This window comes from Pan troglodytes, chromosome 6 (genome assembly GCF_028858775.2).
Source record: "Pan troglodytes isolate AG18354 chromosome 6, NHGRI_mPanTro3-v2.0_pri, whole genome shotgun sequence".
NCBI lineage: Eukaryota > Metazoa > Chordata > Mammalia > Primates > Hominidae > Pan > Pan troglodytes.
This window is the reverse complement of record NC_072404.2, coordinates 43,640,890-43,663,494: the sequence shown is the minus strand read 5'-3', so window position 1 is coordinate 43,663,494 and position 22,605 is coordinate 43,640,890. Positions and strand designations below refer to the sequence as shown.

The window sequence follows — 22,605 nt, the reverse complement described above, 5'->3', positions numbered from 1 at the left end:
ATAACCCACCATATTATCAAAATGAAGGAAAAAACACAATCACATCAATAGATACAAAAAAATTGAGAAAAACACAACATCTTTTCCTGATAAAAATTCTCTCCAAACTAGGAAGAGGTGGTAATTTTCTTAATCTGATAAAGGACATACACAGCTAACATACTTAGTGGTAAAAGACCAAATGCTTCTGCTATAAGATCAGGTACAAGGCAAAGATGTCTCCTCTCATCACTCCAATTCAGCGTCATACAGGACGTGCTAGCTAGCTCAATGAGGAAAGAAAAAGAAATAAAAGGCATACAGATGGAAATGAAGAGGAACAAGTATCTCACTTTGTAAACCCTATTACTGTGTATATCAATGATTCTCAGCTGGAGAGATTTTGCCCTACAAGGGGCATTTGGCAACCTCCAGAGACATTTTTGACGTTGTTACAATTTGAGAGGTGGGGCAGGGGGGAAGGGGGGTATGATACTGACTTTTAGTGAGTAGAGGCCAAGGATGCTGCTACACATTTTACAACGCACATAACACAGTCAATCCTCCACCCTGGACAAAGAATGATCTGGCCCAAAATGTAAGCGGTCTGAGGTTGAGAAATCCTGGTCTACATAGAAATGCCAAGGAAACTATGTCAAAGCTCCTAGAAAGCTCCTAGGTAGTTGGACAAGTCAGAGAATAAAAGGCCAATATATAAATATTAATGGTAATTATGTTTCCATATATTAGGTATAAAAAAAGAATGAATAGTGTTAATTTATGACTTGTGTTCTTGTTCTGCCATATTCACTCTGCTATAAGAATATGGGATGAGATTAAAAAGAACTAACTCTTTATGTGCCAGGTACTTTATTTGTGTTTCCTCATTTTAATGTTCTGAATTTTACACGTGAAGAAATAAACTTGGTAAAATATCTTGTTCAAGTCACACTATCAGTTATGGTAGATCCAAGCTTTGAATTGGGGCATTTCAGACATAGAAACTTTAAATCTTTATTATGTAATAATTCCTGCAATGTTAAAATCTACTCTAACAAATTCACAGATTAGAAAATACCTTGTAAACTCTTCAGCTACAAATATGTTTTATTCACTATTAAGATATTAGTAAGTTAATACATTAATTTCTTAAGGTGCGTTTTCTTCAATGTTAAATTTTAAAACAATGTCTTTAAATGCAATTATACTAGGGTTTATTCAAATCTCATCTATATAAAATACTTAAACAATTTATGCTTGATTCCTTACCTTTCCTTTCATGAAAGAGATTTGGTCGAAGTAATGCCAATGTCTTTTCTAATTTCATGTTTTTCATTTTTTTAAAATCGGGGAAGAAAGCATCCATGAACTTAGCAACATTAGTTGCATCCTCTTCAACGTCACAAAGCTGAGCTAAATGTTGTCTTTCCAGATATTCTTGTAAACTGTCAAAATCCAAAATATAATTTAAGATTATTATAAACTGAAGTTTATAACCATGCCAACAAATTAAATCTAATATGTTCAGAAATTACTAGAAGTTTAATAAAACAAAAATTAAATGTCATGTAAAGATAAATTGCATCTCCCTATTATATCCAAGAATATGACACTTAATTCAACTTTTTATTGAGCCCACTACAAAAATTACTTACATGATATTATCTATGTTTGACTTTACGAGAGAATAAACAAAGATCAAAATAAAATTTTGTGTTTTTAAGGAAAAATTTTTCTTTTCCCTATGTAGAACTTTCCAGATAGTTTTTAATTTTCTTTTTAATCTTGTCTTTGAACTAAGGGTTATCTAAAAGTGCATTTCATATTTTCAAATGAACATTTCCAATTACCTTTTTATTGTTTATCTCCAATTTTATTGGATTATAATCAGAAAAATATATGTGGTAAAATTTTGATTAAAAATTTGTTGAGGTATTCTTTGTGTAAAAGAAAAAATTATTTGTAATGTGTAAGGTTGTATATATGTTTATGTTTCATATATTATAGATAATTTATTATCTATCTATCTATCTATCTATAGTTTTTTTTTTTTTGAGATGGAGTCTCGCTCTGTCACCAGACTGGAGTGCAGTGGTGCAATCTTGGCTCACTGCTACTTCTGCCTCCCAAGTTCAAGCTATTCCCCTGCCTCAGCCTCCCGAGTAGCTGGGACTACAGGCGCGCACCACCAGCCCAGCTAATATTCTAATTTTTTTTTGTATTTTCATAGAGATGGAGTTTCACCATGTTGCCCAGGATGGTCTCGATCTCCTGACCTTGTGATCAGCCCATCTCGGCCTCCCAAAGTGCTCGGATTATAGGCGTGAGCCACCGCGCCCAGTCAATTTATTATATATTATTTATGGAATATGTATTTTTAATTCCTCTCATCCTTACTTATGCTTGTCTGCTAGCAGGTATTTTTTCCAGTTCTCCTTATTTTTCCAATAATTCCCTCCTTAGGTACTTAGCCGTTATGTTGGTGGGGACACAATTTTTTCTTTTTTTGGGTGCCGTATTGTCATAAATGTTGCCTTCTACATCGTGTCTTTATCAAATTTAGCAATTTTAATGATCAGTGTTAATACTTTATTTTTCCTGGCTATTTTTTGGCCATCCCTTTATTTTCATCTTTTTTTTTCTAAGCAGAATATAGATGAGAAAAGTTGTTTAAATTTTTTATTTTGAAAAAAATTAAATTAATAGAAAAGTTGCAAGACTTGAACAAAGAACTCCCATTTACACCCTTCATCTAGGTTCACCAACTGTTAACACTGTCCCATATTTGTTCTCTCTGTCTCCTGCTTTCATCCCCCAATGTGTGTGGGGGCTATGGGGGGCTGTGTGGGGGTGTGTGTGTGTGTGTCTTGGCAGATCCATTTGAGAGTAAGCTGCAGATATTTTAACCATTCACCTCTAAATACTTCAGGAAATATTACATTAATACAAAATTATTACCTCATAAACAGTCCATATTCAATTTTCACCAATTTTCTAATACCATCTTATCTGTAGTAATTTTTATATTAATCCAGGATTATATATTGCATGTAGTTGTCCCATCTCCTTAATTTGCTTTTATCTCCAACAGCGACTCAACCTCTTTTGTCTTTCGTGATATTGATATGTTGAAGAGTCCAGGACAGTTGTTTGTAGACTTCCCTTCATTTTAGATGGTTTCAAACTATTGGATGGCCCAGTAGTTTCCTATTACATTCTGGTTATGAACCTTTGGCAGGAAAACTATCTTCATGAGCCTGCGTCCTTCTTGGTCCGTTACTTGCTCCATCACATAGGAGGTGTATGATGTCAGTTTTTCCCATTATTGGTGATATTAATGTAGTTGATATCCCCCCATTTTATCTACTGAAAAGCTACAATTTTCCCCTTGTAATTAATAAGTAATCTCTAAGGACATTATATGAAACTGTGTATATATTTTTCACACAATATTTTTAAACCCAATGATGATTCTTGTGCACATCATTAATATGATGGTTTTTAAATTAGGTTTTTTTAACCTTTACCTAGTAATGTCTATATGTGATGGGAAAATTAACCTTTTCATAGTTAGCCTAATAGCCATATTCTTGACTTTATTTTTTTATCTTACTTTATCTAGACTATTTATTTTAAATGGAGGTTTCTTCTTTTTTCCCCTTATTTTACTGGTCTGAGCAAACTGCTCTTCATTCCATGTTTTCTCCTTGTTAATGTGGAAGTTTCACTATACTTATCCACTGCATTAATGTTTACTGTCTTTTTCCTGCCCCTGTTGTCAGATGCATATGTCCCAAATATTTCTTGCATTCTGACACACTATCTCCCAACTTTAATACTCCATTTATGCCCTTTCTGCAAATAAGAACCTCAAAATACAACTGTCAAAATACTGCCTTCTTGATCTTTGAACCATTTTGCCACATACACCCAGAAACTTCTAGGTTTTGTTGAGATAATTTAGAATCTAGAAGAATTTTCTTCTATTTCTAGAGTCCTTCATCAGCTGTCATATTATAAAACCCAGAATTATGGACTGTATGTGTCTGTGTGTGTGTTCAGAGATTCCAAGGTTCACTGTTAAGAACTGTTTTTCTTTTTTTTCCTCCCATATTTTTGATTTGGTTGAGTATATCCTCACATATTTTCCACAGAAGGAGTATATAGGTGACATATTGCTAAGTATGTCCTTGAAGATCTTCATTTGCTCTACCAGGTAAACATCTTAGCTTTGTAAGAATGCAGGGGTTGCAGTCTTTTTCTTCCAGTAGTCTTAAAATGAGCCCTATGGCAGTCAAGTATTTTTCCCTTGTAAGTAACTGATTCTCAATTGCTGCCAAGTATGCAGTTGGTGGAAGGGATCCACCTAAAGTGCAAGTGCAATTTTAAATCAGTAATAAAACCAATTAAAAGTCTGGTTGCTTTTTATCAGCACCATGTACCAGCACTCCTAATCAACATTAGTGATAATGCGCCTATGTACTCTTGGAGTTCACACATATTCATTACTTATCCTTTCATAAGTAGTGTGCTGTACATGGTGCTCCACATAGAATCAATCCAAAAACAACAAAGCTATTGGCATTATTGCAATTTCTGCAATGTACTGTAAAATGGGAATTTCACCTATCTTTTTCTATTAAACATAGAGTGGAGATCAATTTTGAGAACATCATGGACAAATCTTCAAAAATTAAAGCTTTCAAAAAGCAAAAACTGTACTTCATTTCTGTGACAGATTAATATATACAGATATACATGAGTTTTATTGTTAAAAATATTAATTAAACAATTCATCTATCACTTTTTTCCTTTGGGACATTGTAACATTTATTTTTATTTTATACTCATATGTTTATACATTCAAAGGTCCATAAAGACTATTTTCTTTTCTTTTCTTTTTTTTTTGAGACAGAGTCTCACTCAGTCGCCCAGGCTGGAGTGCAGTGGCGCAATTTTGGCTCACTGCAATCTCCGCCTCCTGGGTTCAAGCAATTCTCCTGCCTCAGCCTCCCAAGTAGCTGGGACTATAGGCATGGGCCACCATGCCCGGCCAATTTTTGCATGTTTAGTAGAGACGGGGTTTCACCATGTTGGCCAGGCTGGTCTCGAGCTCCTGACCTCAAATGCTGGGATTACAGGCATGAGACACGGCATCTGGCCCATAAAAGACTATTTGCATTGTCTGTATTTTTATTCTAGCATAATTGTTTGCCTCATTCAGTAACTAGTACTTAAAATAATTTCATCATACAGAGGAAGAGGCTGTTAAGAAGATGATCTGCTCTGGGTTTCAAACATGTGAAGTATACAAGTGCTTACTCTGTCTGTCTGGAAACAGTGTGCAGTGTTTCTTCCCAGGATGTTCCTGTATTTGTGTGTGGGGTGGGGGTGGGGTGGCATCAGTTGAGGGTGGACTATTGCAAGCCCTTGCAATTGGCAGACAAATGCATTTATTCTGGGAAAAAATTCCCCCATTATTTGTTGAATTATAGTTTGTCCATCTGTTCTTTCTCTGTGCAGAGTTTCTCATTAGCAATTGATCCCCTCAGTATATTATCCAGATTGCAGACTTCTGCTCTCATCCTGTCTAATTTTTTGTGTGTACTTTCAGCTATTTCTTGCATCTGACTTTCCATGTCATTAATTTGAGTCTCAAACGATGATCATACCAATTCTCCACTGAACTTATAATTCAAATCACAATTTGTATAATTCAAGTTTGAAAGGCTTTTTAAATGTATACCTAGCAATTGAATCTCAAGTCCTTGTTTTTATTGTTATTTTATTTAAGGGTTTTTCTGTCTCTAAGCAGTTCTTTTTCACTAGACTTGTGTTGTGATTTTTGTACAGGCCTTCCTTTCTCTGGCTGCCAGTCTCCCTTAGGCAGGTACTCATTTTTCCTTGATGGCTCACTGGGGCTTAGGTCTGATTTTTGATATGTGTTGGAAACCCTGTAGTTGGAAGGCAAGATGACCTCTACAAGCTTGTGCTTTAGAAGACAGTGGGTCATTATTCTTCTGCAGGGGCAATCAGGAAAAGCCCCCAGAGACCTAGCTAGGGCAAGGAATTCAATAATTCTACTCAGTTCTATCCTGGCCCTTTAGGAGTCAGGAAGTCTCAGTGAAGTCCACAAGTCTGTTATTCTCAGGGTCTGTGGTTGTCTGCAGGTCCTTGTTTTCTGGGGAGTTCAGGAGCTCCCCAAACTCTCGGTGGAGAAAACACCACACCACCCTCATCTTCTCCTGCCCTAGGGACCTGAACAGAGCTCCAGACCTCACTGACAGCCAGCTGCTTATCAGTTAAGCTTCCCTTTGACTATGGAGAGGAAAGAAAGCTTTGCAGATGGGAGTAGAGTCAGGGTATAGAATTCAGACTTCCCTGATCCCGGAAATACTTTTAAGGATTATTTTAGGAATTGTATCTATTATGTTTAATTTAAATGAGAATATCATAAAGGAAAAAATTAAGCTCCCTATAGCTATGACATGTATACGGACAAATAGAGAGGCTACTGAGAAGAGAATAGATATTTTCTATGGACAGAGGAATACAATATAGTAGAGATGGTTGGAAATGTCACCTTCACTCTGTCATAAAGACTTAAAACTGAAAGTGACCTCAGAGGTCATCATCTAATTCTTCCCCATCTTTGTATCTCTAGGATTTGGCATATAGTAGGTCTTTAATAAATACTAGATGAATGAATCAACACATAACAGAATAAGTGAATGAATGAGAAGACTCTGCCAGTTACTACCTGTGTGACTCTGAGCAATGTAGCTAATGGAACCACACCTTCCTGATCTGTAGAAAGACTGGAAAGCAAAGATAAATTACACTATCCTTTGATTTCTTAAAACAGGTTGATTAAAGAGACAGACATGTAAATAATGTAATAAAAAGCCATCATGAAGGAAGCTGGAATGTGAACGACAAACATGGGTACCTCTGCCCTGTTTCCCTGGCTCTTCCCCCACCCTTCTGCAGCCACTGGAGCAGGCAGACCATCGATGGCATGGAGAGAGTTTCCCCACAACATGTGAATTCATAAGCTGTGAGTGTTTGTCTCCACAGGAATAACCAGCCAATAAAGCTCTGGGACTCCGCTGCTCTGTACACAGAGGGGTCATCAATCACTCCCAGTTCAATTGCTCTGCTTTTAACTTCTCTCCTGTCTCACCCTCTCCATCCCCACTACCCAGAGAGGAGAGTGAGCAGGCTGGGAGATAGGGGAGAGGGGGCAATAAAGAGTGAAAGTGAACAACTGAATAAATTACGCATGAGAGTTTTTTGTCCTTATTCCTTTAGATTCTGGACCTACTTGAAAGATGTCACATGGAAGTGACAGTGCCTTTCAGGCCCTCCCTCCAGAGCAAGAGCTGTGAAAATAAGAACAAGCATTATAGAAGCCAGGGGAAAGCTTCCCCTCTGTCCTCTCAAGTTTTACTGAAAAACCAACAGGCATCAACAGACAAAAAGTAGATTAGTTGGAGAAAAAGCAGACAAATTTGATTAACATGTACACAGAGAGAACCACAGAGTGAGTACCCACCCTGCAATGAGGTTCAGAAGCCTATAGACCAAGCTTGTCCAACCTGCAGCCCACTGGCTGCATGAGGCCCAGGAAGGCTTTGAATGTGGCCCAACACAAATTGGTAAACTTTTTTTTTTTTTTTTTTTTGAGATGGAGTCTCACTCTGTCACCCAGGCTGGAGTGCAGTGGCTCGATCTTGACTCACTGCAATCTCTGCCTCCCAGATTCAAGCGATTCTCCTGTCTCAGTCTCCCAAGTAGCTGGAACTACAGGCATGCACCACCACACCCAGCTAATTTTTGTGTTTTTAGTCGAGACTGGGTTTCACCATGTTGGTCAGGCTGGTCTCGATCTCCTGACCTCATGATCTGCCTGTCTCGGCCCTCCAAAGTGCTGGGATTACAAGCATGAGCCACCGCACCCGGCTCAAATTGGTAAACTTTTAAAAACATTATGATATATATTTTTTGCGAGTTCTTTTTTTTTTTTTTTTTAAGTTCATCAGCTATCATTAGTGTTAGTGTATTTTATGTGTGGCCCAAGACAATTCTTCTTCCAGTGTGCCCCAGGGAAGCCAAAAGATTGGACACCCCTGTTATAGACCATCTGGCAAAACAGGTAATGGGAGCAGGGAGAAGAATTCTGTTGAAGGACAGTAAAGGATGACGAGGGAGAATGAATGGACCAACGCACAGAAATTAACTTGTACACTATCTCCGTTCAGATGTGGTTACATTCTTGGTCTTATAGGGAGGGGAAGAAAAATAATTGTTCTTGTCAGATCTGAGGATCTTAGGCAGATAAAAGAAATTCAACTTCATCCTGTGCTTTGAGAGAGACTGCTGGCCGGGAGTGCTGGGGCAAGTCAGAGAGATTGTGAGGCTTTTTCAGTTCAGCATGTCAAAGCGCCATATTTTGGGTATCAGTTTCTGAGCCCGAGCACACCAAACAAGCATGCTCCACACTGTCCCATGCTGTCTGCTGTGGCCAGCTTGGGATAAACATGGGCCAAAGGCACATGGGGACTCTAAGTTTAGAAAGGAAATACTGTAGACTGTGCCAGAGCAAGGTGTACACATTTCATTGCACTCTGATCTTGGCCCCTATAGTGCTTGCCCTTGTTCTGGAGGGAGAGCTGCTGGCACTTCCTTCTGACATGCCAATTAACATGCCTAAGTTGTCCATGGTGTCATGCGAGTATTGGACAATTGGAGCTTCTCAAAGTTGGTTGTAATGGAGGTTTACTACCTAAACAATAGCCCCATGGAATGATGACTTCACTCGTCACATTAATGAGTGCTTCGTAGAACGCTTTTTGTTTTTTGAATGGCTCAAAATTTCTAGGATAAAATCTGGTATCTTTTTAAACTTAACACACCCTACCCAACAAACCTTCCCTCAGCCCACTCATTATTATTTTCCCTTAAAACCCTGAAAGTAACTGCTACTGTTTAAAAAGCTCCTTGCCAGCAGGATTTACCTTATGAGTTCCTTTATCCTGCGTACAACTTGGAACTAATGATATTAGGATCTCCCACTTCCTAAAAATATGGCATCACTAGGAGCCAACAGAGGTAGGCACCCAAGAAAAGCCACTACAATTCATTAATAAGTCAAGAAGGACAAACAAGGGACATTCTGGATAGTCTCAGCCAGAAAATGCAATGGAGATGGGCTGCCAAGCACGGGGAGACACATCCCAGGAAGCCTCAAGGCTCAGATACTCTAAGTATGTTCTTGCTCACCTGACTTTCTTTCCGGTGCAGCCTGACAACTGCTTTGTTACACTCTCCATTCTCTGAGTCTTCAGAGGAATCACAGGCACAAACAGCAGCGCATAAAACCAACATTCTACAAATTATTTATATCCATTTTCTAATATTTTAAAATCCATCAACAAAAAATATACAACCATTTTGTTCTCAGTAATTTGTAACCACAAACCATCTAAAGTAAAAGTGCATGTTTCATGTTTTTAGGGCACCGGGAAGGTGGAAGGGGAAGGTGGGGAGATGGGAGAGGAGACTGAGTTGGCAGGGATTATACATGGCTCCAATACACCCTTCAAGCCCCAGCCCTTGTGGCCAGACTGGTATGCCCAGCTCTAGGAAGACAAACCGGGAAAAGGCCTCCCTTTCTAGTGGTCTTGACATAAACTTTCAGGGCAGTCACAGTGAGGGGAGCAAAGATCACCTGAGGGCCACCAAGCTGACTATCCAGAGGCAAAACTCCTTATCTGCGGAATTTAGAAGTAACTAGACTTCCCTATTATTTAAAGCTGGCATCTGGTACCAGGCTTAAAAAAAATTGTAAGTAACTAGAATTTCTATACATCTCCGGAATGCATGCATGTTCAAACTCATTGTGCAACCCTTGCTGACATCAAGGCACCAACATGTCTACAAGTGCAATTATTTATCATGACCTGTGTGGCTAATAAGGTGCAAATTACCCTTAAGCTCCAGCTTTAAGGTCCATAAATATCCCTAAACAAAAATCCACCATGGCGAGCTCAGTCCTCTCTCACTGAGGAGCCCCGCTGCACTCTTCTGCAGTGCTCTTTCTATCTAACAAAACTTTTCTTTCAAACCTACACTGTCATCTGTAAATTCTTACTACCCTGCAACCCACAAGCCAAATACTTTTTCCAATGCCAGGTATCTGACACTTCACCTGGCACACAGCTCTTCTGAATATACAGTATGTTAGGTTGACTGGAAGAAATACTTATGCCTTTAACATAAAAACATTTGCCCTTAGGTACTGAGGTGCCTACACTATGCTTCATTACCCAATAACACATTGCAAGTAACACAATTCCTGGTCTTGAGCTATACCTGTCTCGTTTGTTCTTCATCATTCCAGGTGTAACCTGGGCTTCGACCTCAGGTTGATCCTCAGATGGTTTGTTAGGTTCGGTGTCAGGCTGTGGTTCAGTTTCTTCAGAGGGAGGATTGTGTTTACTTCCTTGAGATACAACTAGAATATAGCTTAAGCCACTTGTCATAAAAGAGACAAACTCTTCGAAGTCAGGCTACAAAATAAAATGATAAACTGTTTCCTTCAGGCTCCTGAAATGGATGGACTAAAATGGTGGTCACTACCCAAGTCAAATGAAATCTTCCCTCTCCATGGTCCCTGGGCAAAGGAATGTTACTCTTATAAATCTCCTGTTAACAATACATTTTTATTGTTTGGGGGTTTTTATTTTTGCTTTTTATTGAAAAATAATTGCATATATTCATGGGGGACATAGTGATGTTTCAATAAAGAAAATGTATAATAACCAGAGCAGGGTAATTTTGTATCCTTAGAAAAATAAATCTCTTGGACCCCAAAATCACTAAGCCAAAGGGAAAAGTCAAGCTGGGAACTCCATCAGGCAAACGTGCATCTCATTTTTATTCCTAAATAAGATTGCTACAAATATTAAAAAAAAAAAAAGCTACATACCTCCCTCATAATTTGTCCACAAGGAAATTCCTTGTGGGCCTCAAGATCTTTACCCTAAAACAGTTCTGTTGGATTTCACCCTGGCAATGTAAATTGATAATTGATAGCTTATCTTCACAGGTAGGGTACAGAGGACAGACAGAGCCAAAAGTCATCCCGCTGCTCACCAGACACAAATGCACATCTGATGGCTTCCTCTGCTCAGTTGTTTATGTAAAAACGCAGATTCACTAAGCAAGACTAAGGCATAAGTGACTATTCCTCTATGTCATCTCACATGTAAATCGTGTATTCAGTGAAAGCCTCATCAGAGACTCAGAAGAATGCTATTGATTGTCTCTTATCTACCTAAGACCTGGAAGCAACCCTGCTTCAAGTTGTCCCACCTCTCCAGGAAGAACCAATGTACATATTACACATATTGATTGATGTCTCATGTCTCCCTAAAATGTATGAAATCAAGCTGTGCCCCGACCACCTTGGAAACATGTCATCAGGGCCTCCTGAGGCTGTGTCATGGGCGTGTCCTTAACCTTGGCAAAATAAACTTTCTAAATTGATTGCAACCTGTCTCAGATACTTTTGGTTCACACCTTTAACAAATCTCTCCCTATCCCTTCCCAGTCACTAGTCTCCTACATTTTTAAGTGGCAGAAGTTCAAAGCTAGTAGGAATTTATCTTAAAGATAACCTAACAATATTCCCAAATTTAGGATGTTTCCGAGTCATCTACAGGGCTTGTTAAAACACATATTTCTGGAGCCCAATCCTACAGTTTCTGATTTAGTAAGTCTGAAGTGGGGCCCAGGAATTGGATTTTCTCAGAAGTTTACAGTTAATGTGAATACAGTTGGCATAACCCTTTCTTTCTACACAGGTGGAAGCTGGGGCCAACAGAGATGGCATGAGTGGTGCAGTCAGTTTCACAAAGTGATGTCCAGTAGAATGGTATGTGATGATGTACATGCTCTTCTGCCCTTTCCAACACAGTAGCCACATGAGGATTTGAACACTTAAAATGTGGCTAGTGCAACTGAGACTTCACATTTTTAATATAATTTAATCTTAATGAATTTAAATTCAACTGATCACATGTATCTAGTAGCTACCATATTGGACAGTTCATTTCTAGAAGTGAGGTCTCCTGACTCCCAAGCCAGTACACTTTTAATACACAGCACTGCCTTTATTATACTATATCCCCAGACAAAAAAGAGTTGGTGGGGTAGGGAGGTGGCAGGAGTGGGGTAGTTGGGGTGGGGGCAGCCTGAGAGAAAGGCCCTTAGGTAAAGAAAAGATTAAAGCATTCTTGTGAAGCTGATGACAGAGCCTTCAACCCAGAATAAAAATCAATAGAAAACGACTGGATATTCACTTCCAGAGGACTGATGCAGGGGCTCTTGGAGGGCCTGACATAAAGAGGTATTCATGTCAACAAAACACAATCAGACCATCCAGTTTTGCTTGGTAGCCACTATTTCTACCGAAGATTTTTTCAGAGCCACTATCATTGGCATCTCCATGATATGGACACCAACAGGGACACCAGGAGCTTATTTTAGTTGTTCAGACTTACCAATTTGCTTTTCTGTAATAAAGATTTAAAGCTTATGGAGGCCACTGTATTTAAACACATAGAGGATTTTTTCTTTTTAACTTTCATACCTGGTCTGCTATTCGACTATAGAAGTTGACAACTTGTTCTTCAGTGAGCACTGTCTTATGCTCTGCTTCTATAATAAATCCAGCTTTGGTAATCTTCAATTAGAGAGTAAGGTCAAATCCAGGTGTCGTGGGATCACATGTAAAACAAGTTAAGTTTGTTTTTTGGGCTTAACAAACCACCAGCTTTCAATAAATTCTCTATAAGAACCTCGGCAAAATCTATAGGACACTTGGTTTGAAGTGGCTCAAAAATATACAAAATTTAAGATTTGACTGCTCTGCTGGATTTCAGACTTGCTTGGGGTCTGTAGCCCCGTCATTTTGGCCAGTTTCTCCCACTTGGAATGGCTGTATTTACCCAATACCTGCACCCCTATTGTATCTAGGAAGTAACTAACTTGCTTTTGATCTAACTGGCTCATAGGCAGAAGGGACTTGCCTTGTCTCAGATGAGATGCTGAACTGTGAACTTTTGAGTTAATGCTGAAATGAGTTAAGACTTTGGGGGACTATTGAGAAACCATGATTGGTTTTTGAAATGTGAGAACATGACATCTGGTAGGGGCCAGGAGCAGAATGATATGGTTTGGCTCTGTCCCTATCGAAATCTCACCTTGAATTTTAAACTCCCACAATTCCCATGTGTTGTGGGAGGAATCCAGTGGGAGGTGATTGAATTATGGGGGCTAGTCTTTCCTGCACTGTTCTCATGATAGCGAATGAGTCTCACGAGATCTGACGGCTTTAAAAATGGAAGATTTCTTGCACAAGTTCTCTTTGCCTGCTGCCATCCACATAAGATGTGACTTGCTCCTCCTTGCCTTCCACCATGATTGTGATGCCTCCCCAGCCATGTGGAACTGTAAGTCCAATAAACCTCTCTCTTTTGTAAATTGCCCAGTCTCAGACATGTCTTTATCAGCAGCATGAAGACAGACTAATATACAATCTAGTATAAGAACTATAATTTTTTAAAATTTACATAGGATGCTGGTAGAGTAGGATCATTTACAGAAGGATGCATGAATAGATCGAGCCTTGTAAAGACATAAAGTACTCAAAGCCTCTAGAGGTACCTAGCACCAGTAGTGCATTTTGTTCTATTTCACTCTAAATGGTAAGCTTGTCTTCAAACTGACGATTAAGAGGTTGTTATTTTGCAATTAATTTAATCATAGTTGGAAAATATTACTTACTTTTCTTTTAATTTCTAGAACTTTTTTACTAATCACAGCATCCGGTTTGATAATAGCAATACCGTATAATTCCTCTAAAAAAAAATTTAGAAAAAGACAGAATTTCATTTTCTCGGCACAAAGTCTGGATAATCAAGGATCTGGCAATTAGCAATGTAAATTTCTAATGATCAGTTAATTGTTGCCCATTGATAGCTGTGTATCTTACTATGGCATTTCAACTACCAGAGGGTTCCTACTTGGAATCAAATGGCAGTTCCTATATTTGCATGCAGGGGAAACATTCACAAGAGTTTTTAATCCAGAGGAAACAAAAATTGAGTAGGTAGGCCCTGGTGGTTTGAATGCAATTCCCATGCGTAAGAATCACACACAGGATCCATCCAGCGCAGTACTACCAGTAAGTGAAGTTTTAACTGTGAATCATGCAAGTAAACATCACCAACAGATTCATCTATGAATGTATCGACATTCTTATAATGAGCTTTTAGTGCAAGATAACTCATTTGGTTATGGCTGTTTGTCTCTGCTCCCTCCAGAGTATGAACACATACACCCCACTACCCCAATGCAGATAATCTAGTGAAGGCGTGAAATTGTTAACTGCAAAGTAAACCAAGAGTATGGGTCATCAAGGAAGAAATTATCATCACAAATATTTGGAAGATGATGAAGGATGAAATAGGAAGCTGCTGTCCAGATAAGTCACAGGAGACAGGAATCCATTGTACTGGGTAACCTCTGAAAGGCTCCAGGCCCAGAACCAAAGGTAAGGCGAGTGAGGGAAAGAAGGTGCTTTTTAATAGCTGAGTCTTGCAAGACCCAAATCATCATTTATCTGAACAATTCCTCCTTAATAAACATGGATTTGTTACCAGTGTTTTGCTGAAACAAGTGATGCTGTGATGACCGCCCATGTACAGAAAACCCTTGGATTACTTTGAAGTAAATTTACTTACGAACACTTTCATATGGTGATTCTTCACTAACTTCTGAATCTGAGTCTACTAATGGAATTTCAGGATACTATGAAAAAGAAATGCAATGCAAAGATAACACAGTTATGTTTTAATATGATGGTGAGTGGGTTTTTAGAAATTTTGTATCTAGTAAATACTTACAGTCTAAGAAATAGAAAGTAAAGTGGAAGAGTTCCTGAACTTATCTAACATTACTGTCTCCAGCTTTCCACTTAAATAAAATAAGGGATGTTTTAAAATGGAAGGGGCAGGAATAATGCATATGTGCAGTATGAAAAGGGTAGCAAACCTTAATTTTTTAAATTTTTTTTTTATTTTTTTTTGAGTAGGAGTCTTGCTCTGTCACCCAGGCTGGAGTGCAGTGGTGGTGCTATTTTGGCTCACTGCAATCTCCGCCTCCTGGGTTCAAGCGATTCTCCTGCCTCAGCCTCCCGAATAGCTGGGATTACAGGCACCTGCCACCATGCCTGGCTAATTTTTGTATTTTTAGTAGAGACGGTGTTTCACCATGTTGGCCAGGCTGGTCTCCATCTCCTGACCTCAAGTGATCTGCCCTCCTTGGCCTCCCAAAGTGCTGGGATTACAGGTGTGAGCTACCGCACCCAGCCAAACCTTAAAATTTAATAAGAGCATGGGAGATAAAATAAGAACGAAGCAGAAATTAACAAATAAGAAAACTGCAAACACATGATAATCATGTTAAACATCAAAAGGGCATTTGATAAGTGTGAAGATCTGTTCTTAACTATTACTCTCAGCAAATTTGGAACAAAATGATATTTCCTTAACTTAAAAAAAAATATTTCTCAAACCAATAATCAATATCCTGTTAAAGAGCAAAGTACCAGATTTTTTAATTCATCCAAATAGCTTTTATGTTCCTACAAATTTCAAATAAATAATTGCTATATACTTACACTTATAAAGTCAATTTAAAAAAAAAAAAAAGAGCAAAGTACGAGAAGGACAAAGGTTCCTAACTTTCAGGGAAGCCATGAATATGTTTCTGTGAACTATCCGAAAGGTTTCATTTTTATGTATATAAATATATATACACATGCATTGCCAAAATGCTTCCCAGAAAAGTTGCACCATTTACACACCTGGATAGTTACAAAATTAGGTTAAACAACTTAGGAAAACATCAAATAAAAGGTAATGTACTTTTTTAAAATTAAAAGACATAAAGTACTCAAAGCCTTTAGAGGTACCTAGCACCAGTAGTGCATTTTGTTCTATTTCACTCTAAATGATAAGCTTGTCTTCAAACTGTTGTTAATCCAAAGTATTACCTGAGGTCGAGCCATTTCACCTGCTGCAATTTTTCTCTCCTCATCGATCAAATTAATAACTTTTTTATTAACAAGTGGTGCATTTGCACCCTGAATCTTTTCGATAATTTTGCCATTCTATAAGGGAAATGAAAACAGGAGGGGAACTTTCATTTGGAGAACACATCAAGAACTAACACTTAAACTGGACTAAGTCATCCCTCCCTTCTACCCTACTCTCATCCTCATGAATCCTCTTTTAGCTATGGTAATTAACGTTTTACAGTAAGGTCTTAATACTGTGAATGTTCTTGACTTGATAAACTCAGCTCTTTGAGTTCTACCTCCAATTTGCATGTCCTCCAGCACCTTGCAGCAAGTCATCCCCCTGCAGGAGCTCTCACCTGATGCAATCTCTCCTGAGGCATCCTTGCTTTAAAGTTGAACAATTCTGGATAGGCCTCCCAATGACATCCTCCCTAGTTATTTTTGACACCATGCCCCTTTCACTCACTCATCTTTTAACACCTGTTTACTAAGCATCTGTTTACTGGTGCCGTACCAGGCATAATGGTATAAAATAATAGATCTGGTACCTGACCTAATTAGATTTTTTTTAAAAAGCCCTACATATAAACACAAACATGTGAAACAGCAACCTTAGTAGGTGCTACCAAGAGTGGTGCAAAGCCCCTGGAGCACCTATAAGAATGGGTTTTGGTCAAAGAGATCACGAAAGGTACTTCTCAATGTCAGGAAGTGATTCTTGGTTTAAAATATGAAAGACGGGTAAGAGCTAATTTGGCAAAAAGGAGAAGAAAGAGCAAAAGGAATAACAGACATAAGGGTTCTAAAGCTGGAAGGGAAGATGGCAAGTGACAAGGCCAGGTGACACAGTGAGGGGGAGCCTGGTGTGAGTTGAAGCCCAGCAACCAGGAGAAGCCAAACTGTGCGCAGCCTGGTGGGCCAGGGATTCAGTCTTCATCCTAAGTGCAGTCAGAATGTTTAAGCAGAGGCCATGACCATGATTAAAATTGTTTGTAAAAATTATTTCACCTACTGTGTGGAAAAAATGCTGGGGGGAGCAAAAGAAAATATTCGCAGACAAGTTAGGAGCTACGCTAGAGGTGGAGGTGGAGAGATGACGGTGGTGGAGATGGAAAGGATGGAAAGAGGTAGATGAGTGTGACAGAGACCTGGGCAGTAAAATTGACAGGTCCAAGGTATGACTTGGATAGACTGTGATGTAAAGAGATGTCACAAGGTGACTCTTCTGTTTCTCACTTGAAAACTGGATAAATTATAAGCTATCATATTATATGCCAAATTCAGAGACAATAGAAGGGGACTGTGTTTTGTGGGGAGGAAGATCTGGTATTGAATGAGTTTGCTGTGAGATGCTTTTTGAGAAAGCCAATAGGAGATGCCAAGACCCCAACCGGAAATGCTGCGAGTGGAAAGCATAGCATTCAGCTGAAGATGTAAACGTGATTTATTGATATACAGATGGTGGTGATTGAAACTGTGTGTAGAGGAAATTTTCTAAGGAGAGTGTATAGCCTGATAAAGTCAATATTTAATCATGGAATAAAGAAGGGTGAATTTGCCAAAGGGACAGAGGGAAGTGGCATCCAGGAAGGTGAAAGGAAAACCAAGTCACATAAGCCAAAAGAAGCAAATATTTTAAAAAGGAGGGCATGGTCACCATATTCAAACCATTTAAGAGGTACAAATGATGAATACCTAACAATATCCATTATACTTAGTACAGGCTGGTACTTGGATACATTAGCAACAGCAATTTTGGTGGAATAATCAGAGCTCAGGTAGAATGGATTGAGGAGTTAATGGGATGGAAAGAAAAGAAGTAAAATTAAATATAAAAAGTCTTCTGACCAACTTAGCTATGAGGTGAAGACAAGAAATGGATGGTGGCTAGAGAGGGATATGCTATCAGAAAGAAGTATTATATATTTTTTAAATTGAAAAGACTTAATCATATTCAAATGCCAATGAGAAAGATCCAGTTGAGTAAGGTTTAAATGAAACCTGAAACTCTAGTTACCATTTCCAACTAAAAAGTATCTTTCAACAATTCTGTGAATTATCTAATATCTCTTGAGGAAGGCTTCTGCTGAGACTAGCTGGAATGAATCTGTTGTCAGCTAAAAATGCTGACCCGTACAAAGGGACATTGAGGGAATATCTGAATAAAATGAGCATTGGGCTTGATGGTGTTTTTGTGATCACAGAATTCTATTCTTAAATTAATGATTATGGATATGGAGCAATGGGCAGTCTGAGACATGATTGCAGGAGTGATTCGATGAAGTTTATTGGAAGAAAAGTTTATTGGCAGCCAGGAGGTCAAGAATTGAAAGGCCAGGATATTGGGCGGGTTGTCAGTGTGGATACTAAAGTCCTCAAGGTGATGGCGGGACTCAGGATTGAGAGTAAGACTTTAAACCACACGCCAAAGACTTCAGTCATCAATAGACCCGATCTGAAGGTCGGTAAATGACAGGAGTGAGATGGGGGAATAGGAGATTTAGCCACGTGAAACAGACCTCTAGTAATAGCAAAGAAAAGAAAGTTATTGAAGAACTAAGAAGTAAAGGAAACACCAACTATACTTCACATTCTGAAATAAACAGTTATCACTTCTGGGCTGTGGAGAGAGTGTCCAAAGGAAGAAGGTAGAACTAAGGTAAGCCAAGGAAGCGAGACAAAAGCTCAGAGCCATGGTCAAAAATCTTAGGAAGTCATTTTAATTCCAGATGTCATAGAGTGGAAAGGTTTGGGAGATAGGGGAAGAGTTGGAGAACTGGGTGTGACAAAGAATAAGCATTAGAAGGATGGATGAAACATGGCTATGAGGAAGGGTGGACTTAAACTCTGGGCACTGATTGCAGGCATTCGAGAACATGGATTGGATGGTACACTTAAGGAGAGTGGGGCTGGGTCTACTGGTCAGACTGGACTAGCGGTCGGGGTGATGGCCCGATTAGTCTGTTTTGTGTTGTTATCAAGGAGTACATGAAGCTGGGAACTTCGTAAAGAAAAATTTATTTGGCTCAAACTTTTGCAGACTGTACAAACATGGCACCAGCATCTGCTTCTGGTGAGGCCTCAGGAAGCTTGTTCTCATGGAGGAAGGGAAAGGGAGACAGCATGTCATGTGGAGAGAGAGGAGTGAGAGAAAGGTGAGACAGTGCCAAGCTCTTTAAGTAACTAGCTCCTGCATGAACTAATAGAGGGAGAACTCACTCATTACTGTAGGGAGGGCACCAAGCCATTTATGAGGCATCCGCCCCAATGACCCAAACACCTCCCACTAGGCCCCACCTCCAACATTGGAGGTCACATTTCTGCATGAGATTTGGAGGAAACAAATATCCAAACTATATTATCGACTATCCCAGAGCTCCAGATTCTACAATGCGACCCACCTGCCCAATCTTTTCTCTCATTCCCATGCTCCTACCCACTACGTGCAGCTAAAGCCTCCTCATTGTTCCATGAGCCCCCCAAGCCCATTCTGCCTCTGTGTTGTTATTCATTCTGGTCCCCTCATGAGTGTAATGACATCTAGTTTAGGAGTCAGCAAACCTCAACCCAGTCCAGAGACTGTATTTTAATCATGCTGAAATTATTCACTCCCTGGCCCTTTACAAAAAACAAAACAAAACAAAAACAACAACAAAAACAACGTTAGCTGACCCCTCACCTAAATGGTTGAATTCTAAACATCCAACTTAGAGGAGATCTACAATGCATTTTTTACCATTCAATGCATTTTTTAATCATTAACCCAGCAATTCAACTCTTTGAAAGGGTTGCAAGAGTATTGTTTAATAGCAGAAAAAAGTTATATCCAAGATGTGTTTTTAATGAGTATTTCTAATATCAAAAATAAATATCCACAGTGGAGCAACAGTCCAAGTCCTGTCTATCTCCTCCGTGAAGGCTTTCTTTCTTCTGTCTCAGTTCTCGAACTCTGTAGCAGCTATACCCTGTGTCACACAATTTAGCACTAACTGTACACTCTGCTTTCAGAAAATAGCACTATTTATGTCTTTCTAATTATTCATTTATATTTTATATTTATTTTATTATCACTTATTTTTGAAAATAGAGATGTGGTCTCCCTATGTTGGCCAGGTTGATCTTGAATTCCTGGCCTCAAGCAATCCTCCCACCTCAGCCTCCCAAAGTGCTGAGATTACAGGCGTTAGCCACTATGCCTGGCCTCTGTCTGATTATTAAAGTTGTGTGTTCCTCGCAGAATATGTGGAAAATATAGAATAGTAAGAATAATAAAACTTAAATTAGTCACCTGTTCCTCACACATAGAAAACTGCTATAACACTTTGGTGGATCCACTTGCTTTCTTCTTTATAAATATAGAGATAAGAGTAATGTGTATTACAAAAGACTGATCATACAGATGCTTTCTTGTATGGATATGCATGAATGTTTATAACCAATTCTCTCTTGCTAGGTATCTATGAAATTTCCAAGGTTTTACTCCTGTAAAAAATTTATTGTGCAAATCTCCGATCATTTCCTTAGTAAAGATAAACGCCATCTTACTTTTCCTTTCCCTGATGAATCCAGTGTGTCATCATCTAATCCCTTCAATCCATAATAAGCTCCTAGCAGCCAAATTATAAAATTGATAAATAGTCAAGAAAAGATAAGGCAAACATTGTGTAATTACTGTCATTGGCAAACAATTTCATGGTAATTTTACAATGTTACTTGTTCTTAACTGCAAACTGGAATCTGATAATGCAATTGAGAAAGTAAATATACTTACAACACTAAAGAGAAAAACAGGTTCACATTTATCTCTAAATGGCTGCAAAGTCACAACGTTGTCAGCTTCTGCCTGGAAAAAGTAAACATTTCATATAATAATAAATAAAACTATATTCCAGTAATTTGATACACTATGTTGAAACAATGCAGAGATATATATAATTTTTAGGTTTACTGCAACATTCGGTATGCCTTAGTGGTTTTAGGGATCACACTGCACATACTGGCGATTCAAGCCCTACGTCATTTGGCCTTAACCTTCCCGCACCGTTTCCCTTTACATTAACCAACCTTTAGCCAAACTTATTTACTCATCTTTTCCTCCCTGGTCCTGCCCTTCTTTTACTGTCCCTGTTCAACTATCCTTCCTCCAATTCTGTCTCACTTCCTTTTGCTGTAAATCATCTCTCGTTCTGAACAGCACGTTACTGCCCCTCTCCCAAGGCACCTATGTCCCTTTCAATATTCTACTACAGGCACGTGTGGGCCTGTTACACCTGCTCTGTTAGAAGGAGAGTTGTGTGCACAGAGATAGTATGTTTCCTATCCACGTTTGTATCTCATCTCCCTCTGTCAGTCATAGGGCCATACATTAAAAGAGGTTTACTAAACATTCCTTGAATAAATTAGTAGTCAACTTTTAAAGATTTTGAATTTTATGTCTGTAATTTTCTTAATATTTTCTCATAAATTTCAAGTTGTTCCAAATTAATTATGAACAACTATACATTCAATAATAGTGTCTTCCTCCATATTAACATAGTATCCATTGGTCCAGCTGCCAGAATGAGATCGTTTGGTAGGGTCTTCTGTAAGAGTTGGTGTCTTAGTCAGTTTGGGCTGCAATAGCAAATTGCTATTGACTGGGTGGCTGAACAACAATCATTTATTTCTCATAGTTCTGGAGGCTGGAAGTCTCAGATTAGGGTGCCAGCACAGTCTGGGTGCCAGAAGTGAAGGCCCTCTTCTCCACTAATGTCCTCACCTGGAAGAAATCACATGTCTCTTCCTTTATTTAAATAAAAGCTTTGATTTTACTCTAATTACCTTCTAAAGTCTCCATCTCCAAATATCACCACATTGGAGATGAGGATTTTAACGTATGAAATTTGATGGCAAACATTCAGTTTATAACAGTTGGTTTTTGTAATCTAAGGCAACGCTTTTCAAAGTGGGATTTTCATTGTGTTCAGTGCAATACCATAAACCTTGACTAACACCTTGGGATCCAGATAAAGTGCTACTAGGGATGTTGCAAGTGCTGCTAAAAAGCTGAGAAAAATCATGACATTACAAGAAAGAGCTGACTTGCCTGATAGGTACCCTAGATTGAGGTCTGCAGCTGAAGTTGCCCACCGTTTCAAGATAAAAGAATCCAGTCTAAGAGTAATTGGGTTTTTTTTTTAAAGGAAGTTCATTGAGCCATTGCTGCAGCTGTGCCAGCAGGCATATAGATCTTGCACTTTTTCTGAAATACCTTTTTATCTCACACTGAAAATGCAGCTTTTATGCAGGTGCAGGATTACTATAAGAAAGGCATGCCTATAGACTCTAATATGATTCCCAAAAAAGCAAAGTTATCATATGACAACTTAAAGCAAAAGTAAGTGAGGGATCTAAAGCTGGAGAATTTAATGCCTGCAAAGGATGGTTTGATAATTTTTGAAAAGGTTAAAAAATATTAACATATCAGGAGAAGCAGC

At 38.8% G+C, this 22,605-nt stretch overlaps 1 protein-coding gene across 25 annotated transcripts in view; it reads right to left on the bottom strand.

Moving 5' to 3' along the window:
- The window catches only part of NME8 (NME/NM23 family member 8), a 405,025-nt gene that overhangs the window by 19,365 nt on the left and 363,055 nt on the right, over positions 1-22,605 (bottom strand). For 18 of the 25 annotated variants that reach the window (XR_008548970.2, XR_001719200.4, XM_054687471.2 and 15 more), the window contains 7 exons: positions 20,901-20,972; positions 16,103-16,219; positions 14,790-14,856; positions 13,831-13,904; positions 12,635-12,727; positions 10,354-10,550; positions 1,249-1,424 (listed from right to left, as the gene is read on the bottom strand). Coding sequence is in view for 23 of the 25 variants with exons in the window: in XM_054687471.2 (XP_054543446.2) it covers positions 1,249-1,424; positions 10,354-10,550; positions 12,635-12,727; positions 13,831-13,904; positions 14,790-14,856; positions 16,103-16,219; positions 20,901-20,972 (796 nt within the window). In the remaining 2 variants the exon portion in view is untranslated. The remainder of the gene's footprint in view (positions 1-1,248; positions 1,425-10,353; positions 10,551-12,634; positions 12,728-13,830; positions 13,905-14,789; positions 14,857-16,102; positions 16,220-20,900; positions 20,973-22,605) is intronic. The other 7 variants (XM_054687474.2, XM_054687466.2, XM_054687473.2 and 4 more) reach the window with 2 other exon arrangements.